Raw genomic sequence first — 17,787 nt, 5'->3', positions numbered from 1 at the left:
TGTTTGCAAAATGCTTTATTGTTATTGCTGGCACTAAAATCCACAGTTAGTCACCAGGGTCTTCAGTGTTTGCAACAGGCCTCCCTTCTCCCACTCCTAGCCAAGCCCATGAGGTTGAAAATTAATCCCAAGGACAGTACAATCCTGGGATGGCCATTTCCACCTTGCTGGCCCCCTGCTTTTTTTGAAGGATGAGCAACACTCAAAAGGACTAAATTAACTGTAATTATTGGGGAACATTCTAGCCTTTTTATATGATTTCAAGGATCCTTCCATCCTTGACCTGACCCTTCACTGTATCTATGAGGGAAAGCAAAGTCCAGAGAGGGACAGGATCACCCAATGTCACACAGCTGGGACAGGAGCCCCATTTCAAACTCTCATTCTGGTGTTCTTTGCCAACCTTAATGAGCTGATAGCTGGTACTGCCGACAGTTGGGGTACTAGGCTTGGGAATACACTTTCTGCTGGCAATAGCTACTGGAACAACCCTTCTCAGAGCTCAGTGGTATTGGGCTGGGCAGCAGGGACCTGGACTCTGGGCTTCTCTCGGCCACCAACATGCTGTGTGGCCTCAGGCAAGTCAACCAGCTTCTCCTAGCCTCGGTGTTAATCTCCATTAAATAGATGAGGGCAGTACCGAATGTTCTCTAGGGCATTCATGTCTTGCAATTGTGTGAAAAGAAGCAATCATCAGTATTTCAATGTTACCATTATTATTATTATTATTATTATCATCTGTGAAAACCTCATCAGTCAACTAAACCTGTGTAAATCACCAGCTGCTAGCAGATAGACAGCCACAAGGCACCCTCACCTTTCACTATGGAAGCCTGTGCCTTTCAGGAGACATCCCCGCCTCAAGGGTGGGTCACTTTGCCCACAAAAAGGATGTTCTTGCTGTTCTCCACAATGAACATCAGAAAGGGCCTGTTGAACACTATCCTTTGAGAGCTTATCCGGGCAGATCTGAACATAAAGATGGTCCCCGTGGCTGCAGCCGCTTTGGTTCCCGACTCGTCCACCTCCACCACGGCTTTGTGCACCATCTGCAGGGGAGACAACAGAGGCTGGGAAGCACCACTGGGAGAAAGGGCCAGGCTTCTGCCTGCAGCATCATTGTCAAAGTCTCTGTGCTATGGAGCCATGGAGCAGATGGGAGATGGTGTGAGCAAACAATCACTGCGTCCCAGGGCTCGGAGGTGAGGTCACGTGCATCTTTCACTGAGTTCTCATGGCACCTCACAGGCGAGGGTATGACTCCCCAAGTTTATGGAGAGAAAGAAGGCTCAGAAAGGCCAAGCAATTGCTGGAGATCACACAGCTTGTGCTCGAAGGAGCTAGTGCCTGATGTTTAGTTTGATCGCTTAAGACAGGATGCCTACCCCCAAGGCAGAGTGTTCGGTATGGCTTTCCATTGCATAAAGGATAAGATGCAAAGTGAAACCTTTGGTTCCTGAGGGAAAAGAGGAGGGAGAGAAAGATATGGAATAAGGAATAGGATGGAATATAATAGAAGAAAATAGAATAGGGAGTTCCCATTGTGACTCAGCGGAAACAAATCTGACTAGTATCCATGAGGACACAGTTTGATCCCTGGCCTCACTCGGTGCGTTAAGGATCCGGTGTTGCCATGAGCTGTGGTGTAGGTTGCAGACGTGGCTCAGACCTGGCATTTCTGTGGCTGTGGTGTAAGACAGCAGCTACAGCTCCGATTCAACTCCTAGCCTGGGAACCTCCATATGCCGTGGATGTGGCCCTAAAAAGACAAAAAAAAAAAATGAATACAATAGAATAGACTGGACTGGAATAGGGTGGAATGGAATGGGATAGAATAGGATGGACTGGAATGGGATGGCATGGCATGGCATGGGATGGGAGAGGAGGGAAGGGGAGGGGAGGGAAGGGAAGGGAGCACAAATTTGTGGAAGCAGGTGCTCAGAAGCTTCTGCGCTCACCTCGGACACCTGGATGTTGGAGGTATTGCTGATGCCGGTCAGGTCCGCGTGGGAGGTGAAGACATCTCTGATCCCCAGCTTGGGGAGGACTTTCTCCAGCTGATAGGAGCCCTCAATGGAGAACTTGGGGAGGTAAAGCTCAAGCTGCCTGGAAGGAGAAGAGGACTTTTCTTAGACTCCCTCAGGGCGTTGGCTGACTGAGCTCCAACTCCCACCATCTCCTCTTGGCTTCATAACACTTCTCCAGCCCACTGCCTTGGATGGAACCCATCCTCCTCTGGACTTGGACCTAGGCTGTCCCCAGGGTCACTGCCCACTTTGATGACCCCATCAGGAAACCCAGTTGGGCTGGCCAGGGGGCTGGGACTTCACACAATGCCTCTGGGCTTGGAGGCAGCTCCAGGGCTGGGTGAGTCCTCCCCACCCCCACTGCGTGACCCTGCTGCGGGGCGGGGGGTGGGGGGGCGGGCAGGGTGCAGATCAGGCTGGCCTGGGCGTGCTGCGATGAATACCTTTTCATAGACATCTTGAGCCACTTCCTCAGTGTCTTCTCCTTCAGGCCCTTCTCTACCTGCTCCATCCCGCCCTCTTGAGGGAGAACGAAGAAGGCGGTGGCATTGCCTTGGTAGGGGACCCCTACCACCTTGCAGGAGAGGTTTCGGTCCAGGAGGTAGTAAAACTGGTCCTCGCGTTTCATCATGGGCACCCGCACCACTGTCTCTGAGGTCACGTGGAAGTCCTGCTCGTGGGTGATTTTGTGGTTGAAGCTTGTCTCCCACTTCGCTAAAGACGAAAATGGAAAAGGAATTAGAAATTCTCAGCTGCCAGTGAAAAGCGTGCAGATAGTAAACCTACCCCACAGAGACAGCATCCTCGCTAGGGCAGTCTCGCTGACCCCTTGGTTATGAAGACAAACCCTTTCCTAACTTGGGGGACAAGCTTGAGCTTTTTGGGGGGCTTTTCCTTCCACATTGTGACACAGGGTTAGTTTTCATGTCTTCAGAGGCCCTTCACCCCTAATGTTGTTTGTTTGATTTTCTCAAATGTTGTTTCTCAAGGTCAAATAACCAAGTGAAGAGGGTAATACACGTGGCTGACGAAGCTACAGGATATCTGGGCCACTTATTCTTTTCTTTCTTTCTTTTTTTTTTCTCTTCTTTTGTCTTTTTAGGGCTGCGCCTGTGGCATATGGAAGTTCCCAGGCTAGAGGTCGAACTGGAGTTGCAGCTGCCAGTCTATGCCACAGTCATAGCAACACGGGATCTGAGCCTTGTCTGCAACCTACACCACAGCTCATGGCAATGCTGGATCCTTAACCCACTGAGCGAGGTCAGGGGTCAAACCAGAATCCTCATGGATACTAGTCAGGCTTGTTACCGCTGAGCCATAATGGGAACTCCAATATATTCTGTTTTTCACTCTTCTCTCAGTATTGGATTTCGATTGAGGTTTGGGAAAGAAGTTTCTAAAGTTCCTGAAAATACATGATTTTTCCTGCTGGGAAATCTCTGATTATGCTTCTTGGTCTGTCTGCTTCATATGGGACACTTTGTTCAAGACGATGCAAGTCGTTCTCCCCATCTTCTTAGCAGTTACCAGATATAGATCTCGCCCCAATGGCTCGCTCAGCTTATTTTACAGCTGTCCTCTGCAGCCTAGCCCTGGACCAGGGGGACAAGAAATCTTAGAATCCAAGCTTGACACTCACCATGGGTGACCATAGGAAGAGGAGGGCTTGGTTAATGATTTAACTACTTTCCTCCTTCCCTTCCCCTTCCTCCCCACTGCCCCTCCCCTCCCCATCCTCAGCCAGGCTCCACCCAGGGTGCTCAGGGGCTCTGTATCTGGAAGGAGAAGCAGGTGTACAAGCTGAGATGGTTAGGGATATTTACAAGAAACATCCGGGAGACAGAGAAGGGGAGAGGCCAGGGCTTGGGGAAGGAGGGAAAGACTGCTCAGAGGAACAGGCTCTTGTCCCAATATTTCCTGGTTGAGGAAACAGCCCCAAGGAGCTCAGGGGAGTAAAGATCCAAGGACACGGGAGCGGCTGGGAAATGCCCTCTAAGGCCCCTCTGATGCCTACAGCCCTGCCCTGCATAGCCAAGCTGTTGGTTTCTTTGGCATCATGGCCTTGACAAACTCATGCTTGTGTGGAAGCTGTGCTTTACGTGTCCCCAGGGGCCCACACGGGCACCAGCTCCTCCCCAGTGGAGGAAACATCATCCGGGGGTTTTAGCATCACCTCTCACAATAAGAAGGCACTGCTCACCCACCCCTACGAGGCTGACTGTTGACTTCACTCTATTGACAGGCACGAAAAAGGACTAAATCCACTTCCACTCTTTTCATGTGTGCGAGAATTGTCTATTATTTTTTTTTAACAAAAACAACTGAAAAGAGAAAGTTAAGGTTCAAGCCCAAGGGCCTTACCTTTAAAGAATATGTAATTCACCATAACCATGACCTCGGTGCCATCCAAGCCCTTAACCAAGTCCACAATCTTGCCTTTCGTTTGCTTCACCACATAATTGTTGATCTGCTTCTGGGCCCCTTCTGGGTCCTCAAAATCAGTGGGGAAGACATCTGCCAGGTAGAGAGTCCTCAGGGTGCCCAGGAAGGCCTCCTGGATGGACAGGGTGGGCTTGGTGAACAGGGCGTTGCCCAGGCTCAGCTGGAGATCCTCTCTGGGCTGCCCAAGCTCCCGCAGCAGCCGCTGGGAGGTGCTGTGGAGCTCCTCCTCTGGGCCCTCCTGGGGGTTGAGACCCAGGCCCTCCAGGATCTGTGCCTTCGTGCTGGACTGAGCCCCCAGGGAGAGCATGGCCAGGCTCATGGAGATGCTCAGAGGGGAGAAGAAGACATTCTGTTCCGGGCTGGCTGCGGCCAAGGTCCTGTAGAGGTCAAAGGTAAAGTCCCTGATGCCAGGGGCCACCGTGGCGACTGCAGGAGGCAACTTCAGGACTCTCTTCTTGGTCTCCCGGGAGTGGTGGCGGCCAAGGGAGGCCCCCCGCGGGCTGAGGAGCACCAGGCACAGGAGGAGGCAGAGCCGCATTGTGGCCGCCCGTCACTCTGAAAGGAAGAGTAGAAGATGCCCTCAGAGGGGGTGGGCGGCCAGTGCATCCTCAGAGACAAGACGGGAAGAAACATGCAAAGCTGACATTCCAGAAGATGGCACTGCCAACAAGCAGCCCAAAGGGAGATGATGAACCCGAGAGGCTGGGAGTCAGGGTTTAGGGAGCCCAGTAGGGGCTGGAAGACAGAGACCTGGAGTGGGGACCTCTAATGGTAGTGAGAGGAAGGACAGGCAGAGGAGCGGGACCCTAGGTGGGGACTGGCCACCAGAGCAAGGAGCCTCCTTTCATCCACATCAAGGTACCAGGTGATGGAATGTGGGGCAATGGGACCTGGTGCAGAGGCTTCTTCTCCCATGTTCTGGCTGGTCAGCATCTCTGTGGCAGCCAGGAACTAGCACTGTTTCTATACATGACCTTTAACCGCCACCTGGTCCCGGGGTGTGACATTTGCAAGACCTGGTGTCCGTCTATGAGCTCAAACTCCATTCAGTGGTTCCTGCTGTACTGCTAGCTTTGTCCTTGTCACTCTCTGCATCTACTCATTGGTGGGCAGGGTGCCAGGCTGCAGTGGTTCGTCACTGAACACACAGTGTCACTGGTCCCCCCTCCTTCCCCAGGGCTGCTCTGGGACCCCCAAGGCCACCCTTGTCCTTCATCAGAAGCACCCTTCTCTCTCGAGGGCACTGTGCCCTCTTAACATGAGCAAGACTTCCCTCCTCTTCCATGATGGGCTGAATCATGCCCCCAGATTCATATGTTGAAGTCATAACATCAGGTCCTCAGAATGTGACTGTGTTTAGAGACAGGGTCTGTCAAGATGTGATTAAAGTTAAAATGACGTCATAGGCAGGTCCAGATCCCATGAGACTGGTGTCCTTATGAGAGAAGAAGATTAGGACACAGACAGACAGACCGAGGGGTGACCACGTGAGGACTATGAGGACACAGGGAGGAGGAAGCAATGAGAGACAATCAGGGACAAGTCAAGGAGAAAGGCCTCAAGAGCAACTAGCCCTGCCTGCCCTTGATCTTGGACTTCCAGCCTCCAGGATTGTGAGACAATGAATGCATGTTGTTTGAGCCCCCAGGCATCTCTTCTTCTTTGCATCCCTGATGAAGAGGCCCTGGGCTTTTGTCTCTCTTTAGTCTCCTCTCTGTTTCTGTCTGTCTCTGTCTGTCTCCTATCTCTCTGTCTCTGTTGCTCTGTCTTTGTCTGTCCCTCTCTCTCTCTCTCTCTCTCTCTCTCTGTCTCTTCTGTCTCTCTGTATCTATCTCTTTGTCACTCTCTCTCTCTCTTTCTCTCTCTCTCCCTCTTTGTCTGTCTCTCTGTCTCTCTCTCTCTGTCTCTTTCTCTCCCTCTCTCTCTCTCTCTCTCTTTCCCTGTCTCTGCCTCTCCCTTGCCCCGAGGAGGTCTTCCATCATTCCAGCCTCACCCTCTCTCATACCCAACTCCCTAAAACCCTCCATTCAGAAACCCTCCCTGTGCCCAGGCCTCCTAAAGCCCACCGTCTACCCACTGTGAATGATCCAGACTCTGCAGCCCAGCAGCCTGTGTTCAAGTCTCAGCCCTGAAACTTTTTCCAAAAGTGTTTTGGGGCAAGTCACATCCCTAGCCACAGTCACCCACCTGGAGGAAATGACAAAACCTGCACCAGGCATGGCTGGGGGGCTTTAATGAGTCAACATATGTCACGTGCTTGGAGCAGCGACCAGCACAGCTGTGTGAGTGTGAGCCGTGTGGCAGGGACTGGCCAAAGCCCCCCACCTGCTGAGACCCCCCCACTTCCTTCTCTGCATGCAGGGGACATGTTCTCACATGACCCCAAGCTGACCTGCCTGACCCCTGAGGAGAGCTCCCGTTGGGTGGGAACCCCCTCCGGGTGGGTATTCTCCTGCTTTAGACACCAAGTCATCAGGTCCCCTGGCACTGCCACAGAGTCACACGAATGATGCAAAACCCAACTCCAAGGGCCCCAAACAGTGGCCTTGGACACGGCTTGCTGGGGAGACCGGTGAACTTGGGAGTCAGCAGAGCTGGCCTGCAGTCCCATCTTTTGTCCGAATGAAACTCAGTGACTCAAGGAGTCACGTTCACACCCCTGACCTCCAAATTGCACCTGAGTCACAGAGGAAGTTCATCTGGAAGTTTCTGTCTGCAGAACCCGCAGCTACCCTGAACCAAATACAGTGGCCCAGCAGTCCCTGTGCTGGTGGGAGGCTCAGGTACGTCGCTGGCACTCTGGACACATCAGTTCCTTTGGCCTTGTGCCCACCCACGGAGGCGGGCTCTGCTCCTGGCTCCCTTTCACAGATGCATCAACTGAGGCTCAGCATTTACTAACAGTGGCAGAGCTTGGGCTCAGACCCAGTTCTGACCCTCACAGGTCATGCTCTAAATTGCCATACCTTTCAGTTTCCCCCACGTCCCTGGCCCTCCCCTGTGTCACAGTCTCCAGATTTGGTCTTCTGTGCCTCAGCGTGACCACAGACAGCCCCCGCTCTGCGGAGAATTAAGAAACATGCCTGGGTCTCCCACGCTGATACTCCCTTTTGGTTCCCACCCTAAGAGTTGCCTTCTGGGTGCTGAGATCTCTGTGTCCTTTGCTGAGGTCCCTCCTACGCAGCTAAAACCATTACCATCGCAGATGCTGCTGAAGAAGCAATTCAAACCCCCACCCCCACCCCACACACAGATGACCACTGAGCTGATAATGACCCTCAAAGAAACGCTTTCAAAGAATAGCTACAGACCACAGAGGAGTTTCCTGCTTGGATGGAGCCCAGGGGCAGCTGGCCGGGGTGCAGGAATGAGAGACCGGGCCTCCCATGCCCCAGCCCTGCAGCCGGCCTGCTGACCTTGAGCCTGGCCCTTCCCCTCTTGGGCCGCAGTTTCTTCATTAAAACAAAAACAAAAACAAAAACAAAAACACAGAGGTCTGTTTGGTGCTATGGCCCCACCACTGCCTGCCCCCCAAAAACCCTGGCGACCTGTTGGGCCAGAGCTGCTTCTGCCCCATGAGTCCCCCTCAAGAGCAGGGCCTTGGCTTCACCCTGGCTCCCCTGGGCTGCAGGTTTGGGACCCAGAAATCTTCCTCCGTTTAGTCCCTCTTCTCTCTTATTGAAGCCACTGTTTATCAAGGACCAATCAGACACTCTATAAATATCACTGCATCCCATCGTTACCCACTTTACAGCCAAATAAAGCAAGGCTTCCAAAATTGGAATAGCTTGTCTCAGCCAGTGAGTGACGGAACCAGGATTAAAATCCAGATTCCCCTGACTGGTGTACATGCTGCCTCTTGGCTCCCTTCTGTGGCTCCAAGGAGTACCATGGGCTTCCCCTTCCTCAGTGGCCACTAGTGGGTCTTAACCTGTTTAGCTGAATTAGTTCACTTACCCTCCTCCACAGCAACGTGGAGTTGGTACCTTGTCACAACCATACAGAAAAAGAAACAGAGGGTCAGAGAGGTTGTTACCTCGGAGAGCAGAGGCCAGGGGGTGCTCATTTCAGCTTTCCTAGTTTCCAAGGCCAGGCTTTGCCCTTACCCTCTTGGGCTTCTGGTGCAAATGCTGCGATGGAGTTTGGGGCCAATGTGGAGCCGCCTCCGAGTCAGCCCTGGGCTCCATTAGGCGGCTCTCAGGAGGCCGCCCCCACCGTGTGCGGCAGAGCCTGGCCTGGCTGACCCTCTCCTGGGCCCCTGACGCCAGCGTGTCTGCAGAGACGCCTCCACAGGTCAGAGGGAAGACAGATGATCGATCAAGCCCTTCTGGCACCTGGGGCCAAAGCACTTGCGGTGACAGAGGGTGGGCATGGGGTAGGCAGGCCCTGGGCTGTTGTCCCCCTGGTCCCCCACCATCCCGACCCAAAATCTGCTGGCATTTGTTCCAAATGTTAGGCAACAAAGTCCCATCGAGGTGGACTTCGGACGCTGCCATGGGAGGTGTGTGGTTCAGCCAGGTCTGTCCTCCGATGTCAGCTGATCACAAGAGGAGACACAAGACAGGAGCCCAGGCAGAGAGGGGAAGACCAAACAGCGTCCCCAGGATCCTAAAGACTGGGGGAGGGGGGCAGAGTTTTCTGGAGTAGGTGACCTAGGGAATTTCCTAAGCTCCCTCCCATCTCCAGGGCATCACCAAGGCTCGATGCCTATTTTTTTTTTTTTTGTATTTTTAGGGCTGCACCCACTGCATATGGAGGTTCCCAGGCTAGGGGGCAAATTGGAGCTGTAGCTGCCGGCCTATACCCCACAGCAACAGCATTGTGGGATGCAAGCCACATCTGCCATCTACACCACAGCCCACAGCCACATTGGATCCTTAACCCACTGAGCGAGGCCAGGAATCGAACCTGCATCCTCATGGATGCTAGTCAGATTTGTTTCCACTGAGCCATGACGGGGACTCCGAAAGCTTGTTGCTTTTTAGCTCTGCAATCTTCCTGCCTCTCCCCCCTTGTCCCCCACCACCCTACTGGAAACCCCTTTTGTCTTTTACCTAGACCACCTCCCCCCACATTTCCCCTGTCCCCGAGTGTCATTCTACACACTTAGGTACGTCCTGAAGAATCCCCTTCATCACAAACACGGTCCAGGCGCTCCCCTAAGCACATCATTGCTGCCCATTGGCTTGGTAAAATCACAGTCTGATTTGTGTGATAACCCACGCGGCCGCATGAGGTCCAGCTCTGACTGGCTCTCACCAGCCTCCCCTGAACTGCTCTGCGCTGCCACCACCCCCACCCTCCCCCCACCCCCGCCGGGCACACTTATTTTTCAATTCCTAACACAGAAGCCCCATCCGTCCCTGCCTTCACACAGTCAGCTCTCTCGGCCTTTCTCACCAGGACCAGCTTCTGGTCCAGGCCTCCACTTAAACATCACTTCTTAATGGTACTTTGTCCACCCTTGGCCTTGCCCTCTTGGCTGTCATTGTTTCTCTCTCTCTCTTTTTTTAAGGCCACACCTGCAGCATGTGGAAGTTGCTGGGCTAGGGGTCAAATCGGAACTACAGCGGCCGGCTGCCTACACCACAGCCACGGCACCGCGGCCTTGATTGCTTCTCTCATAGCTCCATCAGCGAAGGGATGAACGGATGAATGAATGAATGAACGGACCCCACTTCCTTCTCTGTAATTCAGAGGTGTTAGACCACACACTGGTGGGAATGAGCCAGGCTGGGCATCCTGGGCTAAGCCCTGGCTGTCCTGGGGCTAACTTGCCAGTTGACCTGGAAGTACTTCCCCACTGAAGCTCAGCTTCTTTCCTGTCTCTTTCTTTTTTAAAACCACTTTATTGAGGTCGGACTGACATACCAAAAGCTGTACATATTTAATGTACACGACGCGGTGAGTCTGGAGAGCAGTACACAGCCGTGAACCCCCCTCCATCAAGGTCACAAACACATCCATCACCTCCCAAAGTTCCCTCCCGTCCCCTTTATTCCTCAAGCTGTGGCTTCTCCATCGGTGGAAAAGGATGTTGGCCGCGGGGAAGCAGTTTCCTTTCATTGTTGCAGTTCTTGCCCAGGACCCCATCCTTAGAAAAACTGAAAATTCCGCTCGCTTTATATCTACATTTTGTTTATTTAACAAATGGCCAAACAGCGTCTCGGCGCTCTCATGGCCACGCTGGATGGCAGTCTCCCAGCAGGCGGCCTTATCTCAGCACAACAGACTATATTTGATCATATTTTTTTTCCTGGTTCTAAAGGTCCATGTTTCTAGGCAGAGAAAACAGTAGCAGCTATGGTTTAGGGAGCAGGTCCTGGGTACCAGATATTTTTGTCCCTTCTAGCTATTTCAGGCTTTCTCAGGACTGTTGGCATTTGAAGCCAGAGGACTCGTTGTCGTGGGGGCTGCCCTGTGCGCTGCAGAATATTTGGCAGACCCCGTGGTCTCTACTCACTGGAAATTCATAGCAGCCCCCCTCCCTCCCTACTTCCAGCTAAAACTGTCTCCATACATGCCAGATGAGTCCTGGGGGGGGGGAACAAATCATATTTGGGGGAGAACTACCACTTGTTGAATCTTCATGGTCACACCGTGCCAGAGTGCGGTCATTTGTGTCTTATGCACCAGGAGGCTAAGGCTTGGCCAGATTTACTGCGGGGGTGGGGTGGAGGGGTGGGTGGCCCCCCCAGACCGCACAGCAGGGTGTAGGGGGGACTCCCCCTGCTGCCTCAGAGGTCCTGGTTCCCTTCCCACCACTATGGAGAGATGGTCCTGTTCATCCTGAGACACCTGCCCAGCTTTTAAGCCCACCACATGCTATAACTCCGGAGTCCATTCCTCACCCCCGAGCCCACGGGCCCTCGGGCCACCGTGTCTGTACTTACTCTGTCCCCCGTGGCCGAGCGTGCACACAGCGGAGGCGCCAGTCAGTCGGGCTCCGTAGAAAGCAGAGGGCTGGCTGGACAGGAGCCAGCATCTGTCAGTGACCACGGTGGGCCCTGACTCCGCCCCTCCTCTGGCCCCGCCCCCAGCTGCCCTGCCCTGTCTTGTCCTGTCCTGGCAGGACTTCTAGACCTTCCAAGCCAAAGCCACTGGAGCTCTGACCAAGGCTCACTGCTTCGAAAGCCCCCTTTGGGCCACCATTTTCCAGCCATGGCACATGCAACCCAGGGAGACCAAGGTGGACAGGTGGCCAGCTGCGGGCATTCCAGACACAAAGAAAGGGACACCCTCTCAAACCTCCCTGTCTCCAGGCTGATCCCTTTGTTGCTTGCAGCCAGTGTGTAGCAGATCTGGGGAGAGGGGCCAAGGTGTTCAGGCTTGTTCGCTTGCTGGACTCATGGAAACTACAGCCACATCCTGGTGGAAATTAGACAGATTGAGAGCGTCCCACAATGGCTGCGATGAGGGTTCACTGTATTTTCCCCCTCTTATTGCATCAATAACTGAACTGAGGCTCAGAAAGGTGAAGGGACTCTTCAGACACATGCACCAATTAAGGACCGAGTGAGGCTAAGGGCCCAGGTGGCCGGCTTCAAGGCCAGTGCTCCCTGCATAGAAAAGGTCTGTCTCTAGGATTTCTATGGGCTTGGTTGGACTATTCTTTTCTACTTTGAAACTGGAGATTCAAAACTCAGCCCCATACTTTCAAGAGCATTTCCAAATGTTAGGGTGTTGGCTCAACCCTGGTTTCATTCCCAAGGTCCCCATGCCTGGGGCTTCCTAAGACCAGGGTGCATGGTGTGTGGCCATGACACAGGAGGTTGTGTGGGTGATGGGAGGTGTGGAGTTGGCAGAAGAAAGAAAGGACCAGGTGTTACCCAGAGGAAGTGATCTTCATGCTCCTCGGACAGGGTCTTTCTTTAGCCTCTGAGACCTCCCCCTTCCCTATGATTTTGGGCAAGGTGATGGCCCATTATCTCTTTTCATCCTTACAAGCACCTGGGGAAGGGAATAATATTGAGCTTCGCTCTGATCTAGAGATAAGTGCGGAAGATAGGTGCTGGCATCTGCATGGAATCAGTGAGAAGATGGAAGCAGAGGGAGTTTAGGTAACCAGCCCAAAGACACACAGATAATAGGAAGAGGCATTAACCAGGCAACTAGCCCCTTCTATCTTGGTTTTGCTTTTAGTCCATTGTGTCTTGTGACATAAGCAAGAGTCCTTCCTCTCCTAACCTAAAGATTCCTAAACTCTGTTCTGCAGGATGGAAATCAGTGTTACCCACCCGTCATGGGATGAATAATGGCCCCCCAAAGATATCTGGGTCCTACTCGGCACCTGTGAATGTGCCCTTACAAAACCAAAGGGACTTTGCAGATGTGGCCGAGTGAAAGATCTTGAGATGTGGGGGCTGCCTCAGATTTCCCAGGTGTGTCCTGAGTGTAATCACAAGGCTCCTTATAAGGGAGGCAGGAGGAGAGGCTGAAAATGCTGAAGGCAATGTGACCAGGGAAGCAGGAAGAGGGAAAGAGTGTGTCATGGGGCTGTGGGCTAAGGGACTGCAGGAGAAAACCTGGCCAACATCCCACTTTGGAGTCTGACCTCCAGAATTGTAAGGGAGTAAATCTGTGTTGCTTTAAGCCACTAAGTTTGTCATAATTGGTTACAAAAGCAACAAGAAACTAGAATAATACCCCCAATCGGGTTCCCAATGAAACTATGTGGGAGGACTTTCATGGTGGCACAGCGGGTTAAGGATCCTGTATTGTCACTGCTGTAGCTTAGGCTGCAGCTGTGGCACAGGTTTGATCCCTGGCCCGGGAACTTCTGCATGCTGCAGGTACAGCCAAAGAGAAAGGAAGAAACTACATGGGACTAAGCAAGATGCTGAAGGACGTCTCCAGTCCATGTGCGTGTTTGTAGAGACACCCCAGGCACCATGCCCCAGGCTTAGATCTCAAGGAATGTATTGAGAATTTGGGGCTCGTCTGTGGTGCCCCCTGGATCCCCATTGCCATTCAGAAGGGCTCTGAAGGAATGGGGGCTGAGGATGGCTACCTTTGGAAGAGAAAGTTCTGAGGGTACCTCAGGGCATAGATTAGTCTGTTCAAGCTGCCAGAACAAAGTACTACAGACTGAGGGGCTTAAACAATAGACACGTGTGTCTCACAGTTCTGGAGGCTGGAAGTCCAAGATCAAGGTGACATCAGGGTTAGCATCTGTTGAGATCTGTCTTCCCTGCTCGCAGATGGTGCCTTCCTGCTGATTCCTCACTTGGCCTGGGCTCTGTGCGTGTGGGGGACACAGTTCAGAAGGGAGAGGAGGGGGAGTGGGAGAGGGAGAGAACAGGGTGGAAAGAAGCGAGCTCTGGTCTCTTCTTAGAAGGACACCAGTTCTGTGGGGTTAGGGCCCCATCCTTATGACCTCATTTAGCTTTAGTTACTGCCCTAAAGGCCCTTTGTACAAATACAGTCATGAGGGGGGAGGTCAAGGCTTCAATATACGAAGTTTTGCACACGATTAAGTCCATGACAACTGGAGTGAGAGGGTAGGATGGGTCAGTGTCCAGAATATGGGAATTAAAAGACCAGATAAGTCGTGATGGATTTATTTTCCATTGACATCAAGAACCACAAAGAGCAGGATTTCCCATTGTGGCTCAGCGGGTTGTTCCAACATTGTCTCTGTGAGGATGTGAGCTTGGTCCCTGCTCAGTGGATTAAGGATCTGGCATTGCTGCAAGCGGCAGTGTAGGTCAAAGATGCAGCTTGGATCCTGCATTTGTGTGGCTGTGGTGTAGACTGGAAGCTACTCCTCTACCCCAAGAACTTCCATATGCCACAGGCATGGCTATTAAAAAAAGAAAAAAAAGCAACAAAGAGCACCACTCCCAATAGGTGAATTGCATCCTGGGCAGACGTGGGGTTGGTCAGCCTCCAGAGTGTGTGCGACAATAGGCAACAGAGATGCCTTTCGGTGGGGCTCTTACTGTTCCACCTGCCGGGCCCCCATGACTATCAGTGCTCCTTACCTGTTCAGCTCTGGCAGGCAGGTGATCCAAGGAGAGTTGTGATACAAGATGAAAGAGATGACCGATGTGCCTCACATCAGGAGTGTAGCCAGGGTCTACAGTGGGCTTATGTGGTGGGTAGTGTCGTCTCCCACTCACAGGTGAGGAAACCGAGGTGCAGAGAGGTGGCCCCAGTCCCACCCCATGTCGTGGGTTGAACTGTGCTCCCCCCAGAATTGAAGTCCTAACCCCCAGGATGTGCCCTTGTTTGGAAACAGGGTCACGGCTGGTGTAATTCGTTAAGATGAGGTCATACTCAAGGAGGAGTATGATTGGTGATCTTATAAAAGGGAAATCTGGACGGAGACACGTGCCCAGGGAGAACACCGCGTGAAGATGAAGGCAGAGATCCATCAAGGGGATGCTTCTAAGAAGCACCAAAGATTGCCAACCAAGCCTCAGAAGCTGGGGACTGGGGGCGGGGTGGGGGGGGGCGGGGGGGGAGCTGGGACAGATGCTCCTTCGCAGCCTCAGAAGGAATCAACCTGCTGTCACCTTGATCTTGGACTTCCTGCCTCCAGAGGGGAGAATAATACCTTTCTCTTGTTAAACCACTCCATATGTGGTCTTTTGTTACAGCAAAACTGATATACTAACAATATGCTAATGAACTAATACACTCAGTAGTTGGTAGAGTCCAGATTCAAACACAGGCATTCTGGCTCCAAAGTCCAAGTTCTCTGCTTCGATGCTCTGTGGTCTCTGGGTAACTCCTAGAAAGCACTTGTCACTGTGTCTTGCTCTTTGCAGGTGCTCAGAGCCTGGAAGCGAATAGGCTTAGACCTGATCATCTCCGAGAAGGGCCCCTCACCTTCCTAGGCAGCCAGGAGGCAGAACAAACTCCCTTCTCCCCTTCGCATGTTCACACGTTCACACACTCAGAGCGGGGGCGGGGGGTGTGGGGGGGTGTGGGGCATGCCTATGTCTTCTGTGGATCCCATGTCCATCCCCCCACCACCACACCAGCTGTGGGACCACACCCCACTTACAGCAGAGGAAACAGATCCAGAGAAGCAAGAACTGCCCACAGCACAGGTAATGGAGAAAGAAGGCTTGCAGCCTTTCTGCCTCACCCCAAATTTGCAGTGCCTCCTCCCCACTGAGGAAATCCCTCCAGCTTCCTGGCGAGGGGCCAATCCCCACTCAGTGACTGTTCATTGAATGAGAGAATGAATAACCAAATGAACCCAGGATGCTTCTCCCCACCCCCTCTTCGGAGGGCCTGCAATTCCTCCCAGGGCATCTCCCATGCTCCGTAATGGCACTCACGACACTCACTTGCCCTCCCATCATGAAGCACAGAAAGACTGTGCTTTTCCTGCCCAGGGGGACTCCAGAAATCACAAGCACACCTGCCCCTCTGGCACTGAACCCCTATCCCAAAGAAGTACCATCACAGAGACCACAGAAACAAGAGACCCTGTAGGTCTCTCTCTCTCTCTCTCTCTCTCTCTCTCTCTCTCTCTTTTTCCAATGCTCCAAAAGGGCATTTTGAAATCTGAGAATCTGGACCAAATATTTACCCAATCGATTCCGGGTGATATGTCAGGGGGTGGTGGTGCAGAACAAATACCTGGAGGACCTTGCTCAGGGCACAGCCTTTCCCATTCATTCACTCATTCATTCACCAATTGCTGGTTGGACCTCGGACGCATACCAGACCCTAGGCACCAGTGCTGGGGCCGAGTACTGGGTGGGGGAAGGGAATGCCAGGTAGAAAGGGTCTTGCTTCTGAGATGTTCCATCTAAGAGGGGCCGGGGTTGGCAGCGGATGGGGGAGAGGTTAATGTCAGCCAACCATGTTTGATGGGGGGATGAAAGTCTGCCTTAGGGGGAGAGGAGGATTTGTAGGAAATGCCAGTACGTTCTCAAAGAGGGGGAAGGGAGCACTCTGGGGGACAGGGATCTTCAGGGACAGAGACCCAAAGATGGGACATCATGGGCAACCTGGGAAGACAGCAAGCTGGACCATGATTGATGTCACTGGGTGCATGAGCAAGAGGAGGGACTGAGGAAGGAGAGAGGGCAGGGACCAGATCAGGGAGGGTTGCACGCAGTCAGAGACACCTGAACTGTATCCTGTAGGAAACAGGGAGCCATTGAGTGTTACTGAGCAGGGGGGAGGGAGGGGCTTAATCAGAATAAGGAGGCATCACTCTCAAGGCTGAAATGGGGTGACTGCCCCTCTTTTCTCCTCTTTTTTTTTCTTTGCCTTTTCTATGACCGCTCCCGTGGCATATGGAGGTTCCCAGGCTAGGGGTCCAATCAGAGCTACAGCCACTGGCCTGCGCCAGAGCCACAGCAACGCGGGATCCCAGCTGTGTCTGCAACCCACACCACAGCTCACAGCAACATGGGATCTTTAACCCATCCCTGCAAGGGCAGGGATTGAACCCTCAACCTCATGGTTCTTAGTGGGATCCATTAACCACTATGCCACGATGGGAACTCCTCTCCCCTTCTTCATACCAGGGCCTTGCTTTCACACATCACCCCAGCCCTGCTGTTGCCACAGTAACCCTAGGCCCTCGTCTTTTTTCAGGCTTGTCTGGGATGGTTAAATCCACCCACCCCCTGCCTCTTGGGAGTGAGTCAGCCTGAGCATGACTTTATTTCTTGTCTGGCTGCTGAAAAACAGAATCTAGCTTCCTGGCAAGTGCCAAGGGATATCAACCAATGAAACCAGAGGTGGCAAGGACGGCGTGCACTCCTCGGAGCCTCGGAGCCTCTGGGGCCTGAAGCATTTCCAGGCCCTTGTCCCCGTAGCCCGAAGCAGGTGTGATTAGCACTGAGCCGGTCTTGCTCAGCAACTTCCTCCTGTGGGACCTCCCTCTGCCAGTGCTCTCTGGGCTGGCCAGACCCCCCGGAGCCTCGCCCCAACTCCTTTCCACAATGGCTTTTCCCACCATGAGGAAAACATGGTCTCTCTCTTGCTCCGGATATTGGTTTCCTGGCTTCCCACAACCAGCCCAGTCCTGCATTTGTGCCGTTATTTACCCCGGGGACCATGTCACAATCCCTGAAATTTTTTTTTTTCCCCTTTTTAGGGCTGCATCATGGGCATGTGGAGGTTCCCAGGTTAGAGGTCGAATGAGAGCTACAGCTGCCAGTCTATACCACAGCCACAGCTGTGCCAGATCCAAGCCTCATTTGTGACCTACACCACAGCTCATGGCAACGCTGGATCCTTAACCCACGGAGGGAGGCCAGGGTTGGAATTCGGGTCCTCATGGATACTAGATGGGTTCATTGCCACTGAGCCACAACGGGAAATCCTCTGGAATATTTTGAGTCTG

General features: G+C 52.9%; 1 protein-coding gene across 1 annotated transcript; it reads right to left on the bottom strand.

Annotated features, from left to right (window-relative positions):
- Nucleotides 1–11,466, bottom strand: SERPINA5 (serpin family A member 5). Its single transcript, XM_047795633.1, has 5 exons — nucleotides 11,363–11,466; nucleotides 4,389–5,024; nucleotides 2,471–2,741; nucleotides 1,959–2,106; nucleotides 1–1,049 (listed from the first exon to the last, which is right to left on the bottom strand). Exons 2-5 carry the CDS (start codon nucleotides 5,005–5,007, stop codon nucleotides 861–863), a joined length of 1,227 nt encoding a protein of 408 aa, XP_047651589.1. The 5' UTR covers nucleotides 5,008–5,024; nucleotides 11,363–11,466; the 3' UTR covers nucleotides 1–860.
- Between the last annotated feature and the right edge of the window lie 6,321 nt (nucleotides 11,467–17,787).

Source organism: Phacochoerus africanus, chromosome 9, assembly GCF_016906955.1.
Source record: "Phacochoerus africanus isolate WHEZ1 chromosome 9, ROS_Pafr_v1, whole genome shotgun sequence".
NCBI lineage: Eukaryota > Metazoa > Chordata > Mammalia > Artiodactyla > Suidae > Phacochoerus > Phacochoerus africanus.
Note: the sequence above shows the minus strand (reverse complement) of the source record. Positions and strands in the feature narration are given on the sequence as shown.